At 54.2% G+C, this 14,980-nt stretch overlaps 1 protein-coding gene across 2 annotated transcripts in view; it reads right to left on the bottom strand.

Moving 5' to 3' along the window:
- Positions 1–5,096: 5,096 nt before the first annotated feature.
- TBL1X (transducin beta like 1 X-linked) overlaps positions 5,097–14,980 on the bottom strand; it is a 228,298-nt gene continuing 218,414 nt past the window's right edge. For both annotated transcript variants that reach the window (XM_082864435.1, XM_082864436.1), the window contains exons 13-17: positions 12,670–12,744; positions 12,177–12,304; positions 10,281–10,446; positions 8,438–8,539; positions 5,097–7,494 (exon numbers count right to left, since the gene is read on the bottom strand). In XM_082864435.1, coding sequence (XP_082720561.1) covers positions 7,468–7,494; positions 8,438–8,539; positions 10,281–10,446; positions 12,177–12,304; positions 12,670–12,744 — 498 coding nt within the window. In that variant the 3' untranslated portion in view covers positions 5,097–7,467. The remainder of the gene's footprint in view (positions 7,495–8,437; positions 8,540–10,280; positions 10,447–12,176; positions 12,305–12,669; positions 12,745–14,980) is intronic.

Raw genomic sequence — 14,980 nt, 5'->3', positions numbered from 1 at the left:
GGATGATCCGTGAGCCTGCGCTTGGGGATGGCAGGGGGAGTCTTTCCAGATCAGACACTCTCCATTGACATTCGTTTTTCTGATCTGGCTGTAATGTAAATGCCAGACCCAGGTCCTTGGAAAAGTTAATAAACGAGCTGTGTCCGAGCTCCCAGCCTGCCTTGGATTCTGTCTGAACAGCACCTCCAGAGAATGCTCTTGAGTCAGATAGTGATGATGCCAAAAGGCCACGAGAAGAGGCAGCAGGACCGACGGAGCGCTGAGGAGCAGCTGCACAGCAAGCTCCTTATCCACCACTAGGGGGCAGCGGAGGACAGGCTTGGACCGGCAAGTTAGCCCTCGGTCCCCACGTTGTGTTGAGCAATGCTTGAGTCTAAGGAATCCTTGGGACCTGACTTATGCTCAGATCATTGCCTACGTTTCCATCTTTCCATCAGCTGAAATATAGATTACATATATAAAGTACACATATATAATTATATAGAGAGTTGTCCTTTGATATCCATGAGAGATCTGTTCTAGGACCCGCACGATTTCGAAATCCAGAGGCCCTGGTCCACACCCGTGGGGGGTCTTCCGCATCCGCGGGAGCCGCTGGCCGGGGGATGGGCAGTGCAGACGGTCGGCTGTTCATAAAATCTGTATACTATAGATACTGAACATATACATGTGCACACACATATATCTATATCTATATATATCTGGGGGCAAAAATCCTGTGTATACTATTCCCTGGAGACGCAAGCCACCTAGGTAAGTCTATCGAAAGGCAGGGCACCATTTCCTCAGGACACTGCAGTCAGCTCTGCCATGTGACCCTCGTTTATATCAAGCCTAGGACTCCATCCTGCTCTAGAAAAGCTGTCCAGGATGCTTCTGGATTTGTGTTTTTGGAGTCACGTGGCCGCAGATGGATTCAGGGCATCCTATGACTGTGACCGTGGTACCCAGGGCTGCGTGCTCCTCAAGATGGACCGACGTCCCAGCCACCTTGACCCAAAGCGTCCAGCAGGTGTGAAGGAGTTTGAACCTCCCGGGTGTCATCTGCGTTCTTAATCTCTGCATCGACATTCCATCTGCCCGCAGCATCAGAAGCCCGTCCTCTGAGGACTCCCCATGCTGAATGAGGCACAGCCTCAACCCCACTCTAGAGCAAAGCTGCCAGCTGCTCACTTTCCCAGGCTCCCTCGCAGCTAGAGCAAAGCATGGGCCTGGCAGAAAATCAGATTCGTGTCCCAAGTCTAAGCTGGAAGCTTGTGCCCAAGGCCATGGGCCGTGCAGAAGCACTGCTGGAAAGGGGTCGGCAGCTGGTGTGTCTGCTTTGGAAGGCATCCGGGGTGTGCTTTCAGGGGCCAGCCGTGTCCAGTATCAAGGTGTGGGCAGCTCCCAGCGCCGCGTCTGCACCCGGTGTTATGTGTATGGGCCCAATCCTGCAGCCGAACACGGCCCCCAAGCCTGGTTCTCCAGAGACTCCCCCCCGAGGTGTTCAATGTCATCCTCACCCATTCTGTTGGCTTTACATTAGCCACAGTCAGGTTCAGAGCTTGCACGTGAGAACTCAGGCTGCTGTGACTATCTGGTTAAAGGGACCTCTCTCAGTAGATGGGGTGTCAGCGTCACAGCTGGCAGGGTGGTTTCGATTGGGATGGAGGCAGAGTGAGCCGGTGAGTGGATACCTTCCCGTGGCTACGTGCCACGCCCTAAGCTACACCTGGGCACTGGGGACAGAGATGCTATCATTCACTCCGGGGAATAACAAGCGAGCACAGCAGATCACGACAGACCACACCTGGCTTTCAGCAACTTCCGTGTAAGGCTGGCTGCCGCAGGGGGCTGCTATGTTACTGTTTTGTAGACGGTAGCTGGGACGATAAGCGGAAAGATCTAGGGGAGAGGAACCGATGGTGATGGGAGATGGGAAGGTTCTTGAAAAGGGGAGGGAACTGGGACCCAGAGCCAGGAGTTTGCACGTGGCAGGTGTAGCTGGGAGTGTAGCTTGGGTGCAGAGATAAGCCTGCTCCTATCAGGTGGCTTCTGTTTGATTTCAATTTATTGGCCAGTTTATTTCCCACACCTTAAGAAACGTTTAAATGAGTCTACTTATTGCCCCTATTCCAAAGATACCCTCTTCCTGGCTTACAGTTGTGTTTTCTGGTGGCCGTTTCTCTCAAGAACTTTGCTCTAGGGTAAGTATATTCCTAATAGGAGTCCCCCACCCCCCAGAGGATTTAACTTCAAGTTTCAGGAGAAGGTAACACTGTAACAGTCCCCGCTTCCTTCCACCATGGGTACTGCCCCCCACCCTCCCCCCACCCCGAGGCTCCCCAAGCCCTCCCCCATCACGGGTCCCCCTCCCCGCGACCCCCACGTGGTCCTCCAGGTGGAGCTGCGTCTTCCTTTGCTTACCTTGCAAATGGATGAAGACACTTGGGAGAAAAACGAGCCAGACTGGAAGAAAAAGAAAAACAACATTCCACCCACTTCTGCGTCTTTTTGTAAGGGTACGTTATCTGCTTCCCACCCTCTCCCAGCCCTTTTCATGCATCTCACCAAGTGATTTGCAGGCTGCCACCAACAGTGACCACCACCAGCACCCACAGGTGCACAGAAACCTTTCCGTGAATATAAGGAGCACCTCAAGGACCCTTAGGAACAGCACCCAGATGTGGGCAGTCGGGAAAAAAAAAAAAAAAAAAGGTCTCTGCGCAGTGAGGGGAAACTTGGGTTCCCGAAATAAAGTGGGAGCCTCGACGGACAAACATTTTTAGAATCACTGCGGCAATCGGTTCCATGCATCTGAGGATGAAAGCTGGACAATCTGGACTCAACCCAGTTTCCTTCACAGCACAAAGAAACCCCTTCGAAGCTATGAATATGCCACCAGCATCGTTGCTGAAGCCACCAGAGCCCGCGTCCCACACGCATCTATCCCGGGAAGCTCTGCCCCGGGCCGTGCAAGCCCACTGTGCTTGCTACAAAGGTCTCCCCGGGGCCTCCCCGTGGCTTTAGCAGCAGGGCTTGGGGTGCTCAGAGCTTCACCCCAAATCCACCACGTGGGAACACGCTTGGTCAACTTGGCAAGACTTAAAAAAGAGAAAAGCAAAACCAGGCAAGGCTGAACCCCAGACAACACTGGGGCAGAGGGAGGAAGGGGTGGGCCAGCCCCTGGCTCTGTTCCAGCCCAGGATCGAGCTGCGATTAGAGGAAACGACACCACGACCTTCTTTTGTGACCCATGTGTACAGCCAAACGCAGCCCGTCTCGTTGCGTCTGCCTACCACGGGGACAGCGGCTCAATTCAACTACGTCACATCCGTTCACTGACGAAAGTGGCGTCAATGGAAACACCTGGCCGCGGCTGGTACAGAGCAGACTCCGGTCAACGTTTCCAGATGTCTGTCGGCATCGTGCCCAGTGTCCGCTCACCAGTATCCTACCACCTTAGGTTCTGCTGACTACTCAAAGCTCATCCTTGAACTCCAACTCCCAGCAAACCAACCCCACTCGACAGGAGAAAATTCATCCGCTTTGACTTTCTACAACAGCCAGCCTGAAACACAGTAACACAAAGGAAACGTACTAAAAAGCATGCTCCCTTTCTATCGTAACGGGGCAGCTGACCCTCCTGCCATCGCGACCCCGAAAGCGGCCCTCCCGTTTATTTCTGGAGAAAACGCAGAGCTCCATCTACACTCAGGGGTGTCAGCGTGGGCCCCAGAGGTGCCGACCAAGACGAAGAAAGACACCCACCAAGTTCTCTATCAAAATAGAGCAATTTATTCAAGACACTGAATACGATCTGTTGATTCTCTCTTGAAACAAATGAGCTACGACGCACAAGGTGATTCTCTTTCTGGGAGCGCGTGAGGGTGAGGGGCGGGTGGGAGCACGAGACGGGGGCCGTGTGGATGGAACAGAATCTGGAAAACGCGGACAGAAGCACATCTGGCTGCACGTCTGACACAGACAATAAAATCCGCAGAAGCCAGAATTCACCTCAGTGAGCGGCGGGAGGAACGGTTCTGCGTTTGACAAGAAACACGATTAAGAAAAGAAAAAGGTGGAACAGAGGTTAAAAGGGAAAACAACAAGGAACAAAAGCAGACCCTTACGTTTGACAAAGTGCACTTCACTTGGCTCCAAGATCTATTTTTAGAAAGACAACACGAACGTCACGTTCTGGGTGTCACGTGGGGTCAGACGTGCCCCGTGGGGCAGCATCCCTTTCCCAGGTGTGCGCAGAATGAGTTCTCAGTCACCGCAAACCCAACCGAAAATCCCGGGGAGAATCGTTGTGTTACTCCTGCTTTCAGAATCGAGGTCCCATTTGGTCACCGAGACTGAAGCTTTTACTTCCAAGTGTTAGAAGCTGTAGACGACGTCCAACGCTAACACGAGCCACGGGGCACCGATGACAGGGACGCGTCCGCTGAGCGCTGGCTGGCACGGTGCAGCTGGTAAGCAGCGTCTGCGGCTCAGGGCACGGCTGCCGTCCTGCTGAGAGTGGGGACGGGTTTCCAGGGGCGCTGGCTGCCTCCTCGTCTTGCCTCCCTGGGGCCCCTGGGAGGCTCCCTCCCAGTGGCCGGCCGAGGACGCCAGGAACGCGGACGGTCTGCCTTCCTTAGCCGCAGGTCACTGCCAGGCCCGGGATCGAGCCCCCGTGTCAGCGGCCTCACGGCCCTCGGCTCCAGCCCGGCAAGTCCCAACTGGTTCAGATTTATTAAGAGGCTAGAGTCGGCGCTTGGAGACCCTGGGTGCCGGCCGTCCGGCGAGCATCGTGTCGCAAACCGACCGTCTTCACCCGCCAGCAGGCTTTGGCTCGTCAAACGCAAACTGTGTCCTGGCCCTGGACAGCGGATGCCTGCGGACGTGACACATTTCCATTGGGTGAGGGGGTCCAGCAGGCTTTGGCTCGTCAAACGCAAACTGTGTCCTGGCCCTGGACAGCGGATGCCTGCGGACGTGACACATTTCCATTGGGTGAGGGGGTCCAGCAGGCTTTGGCTCGTCAAACGCAAACTGTGTCCTGGCCCTGGACAGCGGATGCCTGCGGACGTGACACATTTCCATTGGGTGAGGGGGTCCAGCAGGCTTTGGCTCGTCAAACGCAAACTGTGTCCTGGCCCTGGACAGCGGATGCCTGCGGACGTGACACATTTCCATTGGGTGAGGGGGTCCAGATGGTGTTCGTCTAGATCCCCCCACGCTGCACCCCAAACCTAGTACCTTCTTGGTGGCAGGGCGTTACCAGTGCGCCCGGGGACGTCTGCCATCTCCACAGACAGCAGTGGAGACCCTGGAGGACTCTGATCTTCTTAAAGGCCAAGAGTTCAGGCAACAGATCCCGGGTAAAACGCTCCGCTCCCACATAACCAGGGCACGTGTTGGTCTCCTGCAGACGGGGCTCGAATAACTCGCAGATCCATGGAGACCCATGAATGATCCGAGGAAGATGAATGCACTCTGGCTCGCGGGGCTGGTCCCGGGACAACCCGAGGCTTGCAGGAGGGCCTGGTCTGCTCTGCCCGTTAGCTTTTGACTCCACGGACAGACAGCACCCTCTAAGTGACATCGGGCTTTGTTGCTGGAACACACACACACGGCTGCACCCTGCCTGCCGCCAGCCCCCCGGGCCCGGCCCCCTGCCCCATCCCGGCCTGTGGCTGCAGGAAGACGGATGAACCCAGAGGCCCTGTCTTCCGCGGCTTCCCCCGCTGCTAATTTAAAAGATGGGTCAGCGTCGGGTTACGACAACAAAAGTACAAAGGTCACCTGATCCAATGAAAGGAAAACTCCTCTAGGAACACAAAGCCACGTTTAATTTTTTAAAAACAGTAAAAAGATTCATTATTACAAAAAGAAAACCTTTCTCCTCCTCTGTTGCAAGAGGAAGAAACTATGAAGGGGACAGAAATTATTAGTGACACTCTACCTACGGAATTCACCTTCAGGACCGAAAACCTCTCTCCCTGTTTGTTTTTGTTGATATTAGACCCAGTGAGATCCTGGAGCCCATCCCGTCAGCTGTGCAAGGACCGGCCGAGGTGCTCTTGGTGGGGGGACCACAGGTGGCCCCGCGGCCCGAACGATGCCAGGCGGCATCCTGCCCAGTGGACAGCTGTGACGGCCCCTTCCACGCCACTGGTCCTGGGAACACTTCTTGGGTCCAAAGGCACGCTTCTCCAGGTCTCTCCTGCCGCCTACTATGTGGTCAACACACCCTGAAACACGCCAAGGTCGTCTTCGAGCTGGAAGGGCCCGGAGTTTCCTCTCTGGCCGTAGAACAGTCCCAACGCCGACCCCAGAGCTGGCCCCTTCCCACACAGATTCCTCACTGCCTCTCGACAGGCTGAAAGTGAAGGGAAAAAGCTACCTCAGACCCTGCCTGTGTCTTCCTAAACTTTATTTTTTTTTTAAATATGAAGCACACAAAGCTCTCTATGTCTGATGGCCATTTTAGGATTTTAAAATTGTTTTAACATAAAAATATTTTTTTTTCTCCAAAAATACTCTGGGTTCTTTCTCTTATAAGTCACTTATTTTTTTCTTCCTCCTGTAAAAAGTCCCCCTGCCCTGCCTTCTTACATAAAGCACTTATTATGCGCCAGAAGTGCCCTTGAGACCTAAGATGGGAAGCAACTATGAGGAAGGGGCGGAGAGAGTGCGCGAGGGGGAGGAGGGGAGGGGAGGGGAGGGGAGGGCGAGAAAGCCCCGCCCGTCAGAGACTCTGTGAGGGCGTGATGCCAATCAAGACCACGAAGGAAGGAAGGAAGGAAGGAAGGAAGGAAGGAAGGAATGAGGTGGAGGGGGCAGGCGACATCAGCAAAGAAGCAACAAACCCAAAACAGTTTCCACCTCAGACCCAAGGCCCCCAGACGACAGGATTCCAGCCCATAGAAAAACCACGTGACAAAGAGTCTAGAAAATAGAAAGTGTTGGGATTACAAAGCTGCCCGTGTCATCCGTACAAACTGGTCTTTGAACATCCTGGTGAGAGTAACTGTAGTGTCCAAATTTTTAGGAAGAAAAAAAAAAAAAAACCCACCACGTGAGGAGTTCCCCACCCCCCTTTTGGTTTATCACAGCATTTTTTTTCTTTTTCTTTTTGGCACAGTTTTTTTTTTTTTTCTTTTCCTCTCAGCCATCAGAGCCTGTTCTGGATGGAAACCAAACCGTGCACCGTCTAGCTGGTGGCTTCGTGCTTCCCAGGCTGAATGTTCCAGGTGGAAACCATTCTTTTCCCCCTTTGATATGACTGTGTGTATGTTTTTGTTTTAAACTTCTTGATAAAGATTACAAAAAAATAGAGACTCCTGTGGCCAGGGATGAGTTGATTTCAAAGTACACTCTAAGGTCAAGTTCATACAGTTTTGGAGCTGACAGAATCGTGTTTGAATAGTGCTACAACCCCACACATTCACTGCTGGTCCGTTAGAATTCTCTTCTTGTTTCTAAAATACTTCGTGTTTACTTTCGCAGATCTAAGACACACACCTGGAAGGAGAGAGAAAGTTCCTGTTATCTTGAGACACGACACAAGACGCCTTTAGAGCAGAGGATGGCAAACGGCCCGTGGACCAAATCCAGCCTGTTACCCACTTTTGACAAAGTTTTATTGGTACACAGTAGAGAGGGTTCAGAGCATCTCTAACGACAGACTAACGTCTGAGCATCTGACCAACCAACCCCAGGCAAACAGGACAGAGGGGAACAGCCAGGTCAAGGGCTATGCTAGGAACTAACGGGGTGGCCACAGCCATGGGCGGGTGTCGCAGACCAGACACCGACACGGCAGGGCAGAGGGCAAAGCACGCCTGAGCACACATCTGGGGGCCGGGCTGACATCTGGCCAGCCAGCCCATTGCCACCTGCCCTACAGCTCATGGCAGTTCCAAGTGCAGGCGTGAATCCAAAAGCTAGACATCTTAGGGGATCAGCAGAGGGCCACTGGGACCCCGGAGACCCGTGGAATGCAAAGTCGGGCCTTTATCAGCAGAGGGCCCAGCAGGCTGGGAGCCAAGGCAGGACCAAGTTTCTCAGCCTCGGCACCTGCGCTCCTTGGGGCCGGTCACGTCTCTCCTGTGGGCGTCCTGTGCCCTGCAGGAGGTCTGAGCAGCAGCCCTGGCCTCCGCCCACCAGATGCCAGTAGCCCCCCGACCAGAGCGGTGGCACCCAAAACGCCTCCAGACGCTGCAGATGTCCTCCAGGGGCAGAATCACCCCGGCTGCGGACCACCAATTTCACCGAGAAAACGCCATTCAGGAAGTCAGAGAGACGGCTGCTCCCAGAGGCCCAGCAGTTTCCTTCACCAACACACTGGCCGCGGCGCTCGGAGGCCACCACAGCGCCGGAAGCCCCCGCGGGTATCAGGGGTCTGACTTTTCGCGTCTCCACCGCCGAGCCCTCCGCCCCCCAGGAAACTACGGGTGCTGCTTACGGAGCCGTCCGACGCGCTGGCGCCCACTTTGTCCCCTCGGGCGTTCCAGCACACCTCGAAGATGCCGCCGGTGCCTCGGTAGCTGTGGACGAGACTTCCGCTCTGCAAAGCAAAGCCACCATCACTCGCGATGCAGAGCGCCGACGTGGACCCCCAGGGTGTCAGCCAGAAACGTTCAAACATAGAAGCTAACGGAGTTTTCAGTGGCCGTAACGCGCCTCTCAGACCTGCTGCCACGGGGGGCACAGCTGACCTACGGCAGCCCACGGAGTCGACCTAAACATGTTGCAGCCGAGGTCACGCCTCCCAGGGGTCATTCCCGGGGGCCAGCGACCGAGGGTGGCAGGGGGACTGAGGCAGCTGGGGAAGGGGCACGTCAACAAGATCTCGCGTGTGTTTATATTTAGAGAAGGCGTCCATCGCACTGAGGATTAAAGAGACCCTCGACATGTCTCGAAGAGTTCTGTGACTTATAAAAAAAAGTAAATAAAGGGGTAAAATGATTTAATGACTTGCTGACAGCAGGAGTTATCTAACTGATGATGTCATTTCAGAAATCCATCCATCACTATTTCCAGCGAGAGCTCCATGAACAGACGGCTACACGCTAATGTCTGTTTTCCGGGTGGCCCATCTGAGGCTCTGAGGCTGGGCTCGGCACCAGGCTGGCTCCACGTAAGGGCCGCCGTCGCCTCTTACTTGCGGAGAAGACATGAGCACGTGAGGCGGCTCCTGGGAAGCCTGAGGTCTCAGTGGACCACCCTCGGGCCCCCCCCCCCCCCGCCCCGCCAGCTAACGTGGCTCCCGCACCGCCCCCCCTGCACCAGCCACAAGGGGGAGCGGGCTTGAGAAAGTACATCCATCCAAATGCCACCCAGGCCTAAAGGAATCAGGAAGGAGCGTGGGAACAAACAGGAGGGGAGGGATTTCCCTGGCGGTCCAGTGGTTAGGACTCCGCGCTTCCACTGCAGGGGGCACGAGTTCAATCCCTGGTCGGGGAACTAAGATCCCACGTGCTGCACAGGGCGGCCAAAAAATACAAAAACAAAAGACAAAACGAAACAAACAAACAAAAAAACCCCAGAAAACCAGGAGAGGAGAGGCCATTTCATCCATCCTGAGGCCACACAGGATGGACTGCTGGCTGTCTGCAGTGATCCCTCCCATAGCACATTTCCCTCTTCCATTAGCAGGAGACACAAGAGCCCAGTATACTCAAACCCCGTCTCCTTTTACTTCTGTGACAGCATAACCAACAGGGACATTCCTGCTGCTACCCAAACATAAAACACTTCCCTTCAAAAAATCAAAATGCCATGACAACAGCCAACGAATATTCCCCATGGTCCTTGATTTTGTTCCCTGAAGAAGCTACAGGAGCTGGTGTGGAGCAGAGGCGGTCAGGGCTGGCCTCCCCCCGGACGGCCGTTCCCCCTGGAAAGCTCGGATGGAATGACACTTCTGACCTACACCTCAGTACCCACAGGGCAGCGTCTCGGGTGGGAAGATGACTGGGTTACGATCTTCCAAGGTGACTCCTCATGCCCAAGAGAAGGAAGGGGCAGGTGGAAGGCTTACCCACCAAGGACTCAGAAAAAGCAACGAGTCGATGGGCGTCCCTGGCGGGGAAGACCGACTGCCCCCACGGAACACAGGGCAGATGGCACCGGGTCTGGGGTCCACCCGGGGAGCTGGGGTTTGTGTCACGGCTCCGCGTCTGAGGTGAGGCATTCCTGAGCACACACTCATTCCCTGGTTGCCGTTCCGGGCGTGGGCCACCAAAAACACGACTGTGGGGGTGCTCCCTCTGGAGAGGAGTGGGCAGTGGGAACCAGGGAATTACCTGAGTGTTCCAGATGTGCACACACTTGTCAAAGGAGCCGCTGGCCAAGTGCTTCCCGTCGGGGCTAAAAGCTACACTATAGACTGGTTCCTGGTGTTTGGTGAGTGTGTGGATGCAAACACCCCGCTCCACGTCCCACAGTCGAACTGTAGAGTCGAACGAAGCACTGGAAAGATGGGAGAGAAAACGTCACCACAACACACGCTGGGTCCCGACTGTTTCCCTAAGACGCGGCACGGACAGCGGGCGCTGCTCTCCCTTCCTGGCTCTTACGTTTCGAGAGACAACAAGCGGGTACACCCTTCCTCTTCTAAACCGTGAACCAGATACACTGAAAACAAAGCCACGGTCGTAAAACAAATCTTTTCCTTTGTTTGGGTGCTGTTACGAGGGAAACAAACTGACGTCCACACTCATTTGTCTGTGTGTTTTTCTAAGATATGAATGATACGTACTTTTGTATTCACTACATTTTCTAAAGTGCTCCCACAACTTTCCAACACAACATCTATCGTTGCCAACTAAAACAGTGCTGAGAGCCGTATTTGGGGAAATACCAAACCGAGCGAGTACAGAATTAAAATCTAATTGCATCCAAATACACAATCGCACTCCTGGGAGCTGCAAATTTCAGTAATTTCCAAATTTGAAAGAAGAGTACACAGCACAAAGATGCTTCACCCGGCGCTCCTTCTCTCTGCAGGGGCTTCCAGGCAGCAGCATGTCCCTCTATGCTCGTTAAGTAGAACGATCGCTTACGCTCGTAACGGGTGCCACGTGATACAAAGCACCTTCCACGTTATAAAGAAAATTAAGTGGATTTCACGACAGTTACTTGAAATAAGAGAGTAACAGCCTTCGTGTCTTTCTGGATCGGCCTTTCAGCCGATGTGGGACTTCCGTCCAGTGTTTTCTAAGAGGTGGCCTGGGGTCGGTCCTCTCAGTGACAAGACTCCTTGCTGCCGGGCGAGGCCGTCCACCCCACAGCTACACCACAAAGACGGAGGGCTCTCCCTCATTTATAGGAGGGCCATGCCACCTGCCACTTCTCCCCACGACCCTGTTCTCTGCACCTATACAGAACCAACCCACTCCTGCTTCCTGGCAGGGAAACATTCCTTGCAAGCCTGGTCTTTCCCAAGCCAAACAGCTAAACACACACCCATGCTCTGTTGGATCACGGTCTCCGGACCCCTAAGTAATCCGGAAATTCAGCCTCAGAATCTCTTTAGTTTGTTTTTCTAAAGGTTCCTGTTAAAATATCATACTGGGATTGGAACATTGTATCGTGCATGGGGTCCAATGGGCGCGGGGACAAGTCTGCTGACCGCAGCCTAAGTGAGGTAGTTCTGCGGAGGCCACTGTGGTGACTTACAACCACTCTTCTCAATGCTGGCATCTGGCTGACTAGCCACTCCTCTGCCTCCAACGCTGGTGTCTTGGCGGGAGGGGGGCGTTCACTGTATAAACGGTTAGGTCAGATCTGGCTGCGGCTGGGGAGACCTTACCACCATTCAGCATTCTCACCACCTGCAGCTCCAAGTTGAACCAAGTACACCTAGCCCGAGGTCCAAGCTGAATTGTTTCCTTTCTCCATCAGGAAAGCAAAGTGCCGGGGGCCTGGACATATATTGATTCCTCTCACCAGCCTCATGGTTAAGACCGTCCTTACCTCAAGTTAGCCGTCATGTGATAATTTATGTCTCGGGGCCCTCTCAAAATCAGCCACCTCTCCGTTCTTTGGAAGGGTGTAAGCACATTTGGAAGACAACTTGGCAATATTTTCTGGGCTCTCTGGATATGAATAACGTTTCCCGGCCATGTTGCTGGCTCAGCCACAGTGAGCACGGCTACTTTTAGGGACCGAGACCGGGCTGAGGGCTGTCTCCCCTTTACCTTGCTAGCATGATGTTGGAGTTGGGGTTGCTGGTGGCTGGCCCGGTGGGACTCCACTTTATGGTATATATCTCTTTGCTGTGAGCTTGAAGGTCATGAACACACGTATCCTGCTTCATACTCCAGATCTAGAGAACACATTGGGGACAAGGTGAGCAACGGCTGCTTCTCCCACCGGGGGAGGTTCTCCACCATCCCTGCTGGGAGCCTTCCTTAGGTTCCCGCCTCTGGGAAGCTCACGCCCAGCGGGGTGGGCAGCTGGCAGACTGGCCAGCAGAGGGGCCGGCTGAACACTAGGGGGCGCCCATGAGAAAGGCCGCTGGAAGGGCAGGATGAAGCAGGAGGTCACTGCAGGACAGCGACTTGCCATTTGCCAAGTGGGAACAGCGCTCAGAACAGAATATGCAGCTGGGGGAGCAGTGAATGTTAAGACCAGCACTGAGTACAGGGGGTCGTCTGGGGTCAAACGGCTCAGCCTTTTAGAATGCTTTACCTTTAATGTCATGTCATCAGAGCAGGATGCTAGCAACATCCCAGAAGGGTCCCATTTGATGGCATTGACCTCATTCTGAAAGAGAGCAAAGGGTTTCAAAAAGAAAGAAGGGCCTGGGCGCAGTAATACAACCTTCCAGCAGGGGGAAGGAGTGCACTGTCCTCTGCAAAAAGCCTACTTGCATCCACCCTGGATAGAAAAGAACACGCCCCAGGCCACGTGCATATGCCCCCTTTCCTTACTCTGCCTAGCTCCGTGATACAAAATGTACAGCCGTATGCCACACATAACCAGCCACCCTCATCTTAGTTCTCTAAGGAAAAAAAAAAAAAAAAATCACAACTAGGAAGGAAGCCGAATGAATTTACACAGAGTAAGGGCAGCACGTAAAACCAGGAAGACCAGTAAGTTATTTTAAAGCTGACTCGGAAAGTCATTTTCCTGCTCACTCTTGATACAGCAGCTGCCCACTCTGTCTAAATCTGTCAGGACATGTCTCTTTTGGTGCTGAGTGGAGGGGGAGGAAACGTAAAGAAGCAAGGTTGCCAGAGGGGTAAACCCAGGCCCAAGACGATGTGACCTGAACACGCACACGCAGACGAGCACACGTTACCTGGCTACTTCCAGAGCAAACAGAGCCAAGTAAACAGAACGCCGTAACTCGGCCCATAGGGAAAGCTCTAGCAGGCGGGCCAGTGCGCGAAGGGGACGGGGGGAGGCGCAGAAAGGAACAAGGCCGCAGGCGGCCTTCCGGTTCTGGGGGCCAGGGGACCTCGAGGCTAAATCCTGGAGGACGAGGCAAACGCTCCTGTGGGCAAGGGAGCCGCCTGCAGCTGAGTGGAGGCGGGGAACGATGTGCCCGGCGGGAGCCAGCCGCGGGTCTCGGGCCTCCCATTTCTAGTAGGGGGACTGTGGAGCCCCGTCCCGTTCCCTCATGCCTGTTGCTGCAGCCTAACAATTAACTCATTTCACACCCATAATTAACTTCCCAATTAATCCCACGCTGCTAAGTGCTCTGGTTTGGATGATAAATGGTAATGGTCACGCTACTTGCTAAGGGCACTGAGTGCTAAACGGTACGAGACAGGGAGGGATAAGGCTGCATCTGTGTTCCATGTGGTACCCGTGGTGGAAGGCCCAGAAAAAAGGGAGGGACTGGAGCCTGCAGTACAAGCAGCAGGCCTGTGGGTGAGCCCGGGAGGTCGAGGCGGTCGGACAGAGTGTGTGTGCACAGGCAAGCGGACCCAGGAGGACACCAAGAGAGGCGGTGCCTGGTGAGAGGTGCGCACCGGGGACAAGGGCAGCGTGGGAGGCTCTGAGTGTAACTGCTGAGAACAAAACCCGAGGGCGCATCTCCAAGGGCCTGCCTGCAAGAGGGAGCTGGTGCCCGCTGACTGTCCCCAGTCGAACCCCCTCGCATCTTCCAGGGTGCAAGTGGACTTTCCTCTCCCTCCCTCTGCAGTCCAAGTCACAATTCCCAGAAAGCACCCAGAAACGGCTCACGGGGTCTCGGGAAGAAATCAGCTCGACTACATTTAGCTCACAGCGTGTGTGGAATGATGGGCTGCAATGAGACCTGTTTAAAGAGCCAGGTGGTGCGATGGCACGGAAGTCCCCAACGGGGCATACGGCAAGTCACAAAGATTTCCTAGTGAAAGCTCGGGGACGGTCTAGGCGTAGAGAAGTAAGTTTAGGTCAGAAAAATTAAAAAAGAAGGGTCTGTTTATAGCCATGACAAGATGTTAACGGGACAATTGGTCCCTGGGCTCTGAAAGAACCTTCTTTTGGAAGCAGGGACCTGTAGGGACAGATGCTGGAGGAAGTGGGTACTAAGGGAACACGCAAGTGCCAAGGACAACACAACTTATGTCAGGTAAGTTAGTGGCAAGGGACGCCGTGAGTCAAAGGTGGGAACAGTGCAGGTGTGAGGCGCTCAAAGCCAGCAGCTCCTCCAGGAGGACCGGGGTAGAGGCGGGGGCGTTGCACACTAGAGGGATCTGCCAGGGAAAGGCTGCGAAGAGCCTCATGGGCTATGCGGGAGGATCTGATGATGCATCCAGAGAACAAAAACGCTAATTTGAAAAGACACACGCACCTCAATGTTCACAGCAGCGTTATTTACAATAGCCAAGACATGGAAGCAACCTAAGTGTCCATCAACAGATGAGTGGATAAGGAAAATGGGGTACACACACACACACACACACACACACACACACACACACACACACACACACACAGACACGGACTACTACTCAGACAAGAAAAGAATGAAATTCTGCCGCTGGCAACAACATGAACTTGGAGGGTG

The sequence above is a fragment of the Leucopleurus acutus genome (assembly GCF_964270905.1).
Source record: "Leucopleurus acutus genome assembly, chromosome: X".
In the NCBI taxonomy this organism is placed as follows: Eukaryota; Metazoa; Chordata; class Mammalia; order Artiodactyla; family Delphinidae; genus Leucopleurus; species Leucopleurus acutus.
The sequence above is the reverse complement of the archived record's forward strand: the minus strand, read 5'-3'. Positions and strand labels throughout refer to the sequence as shown.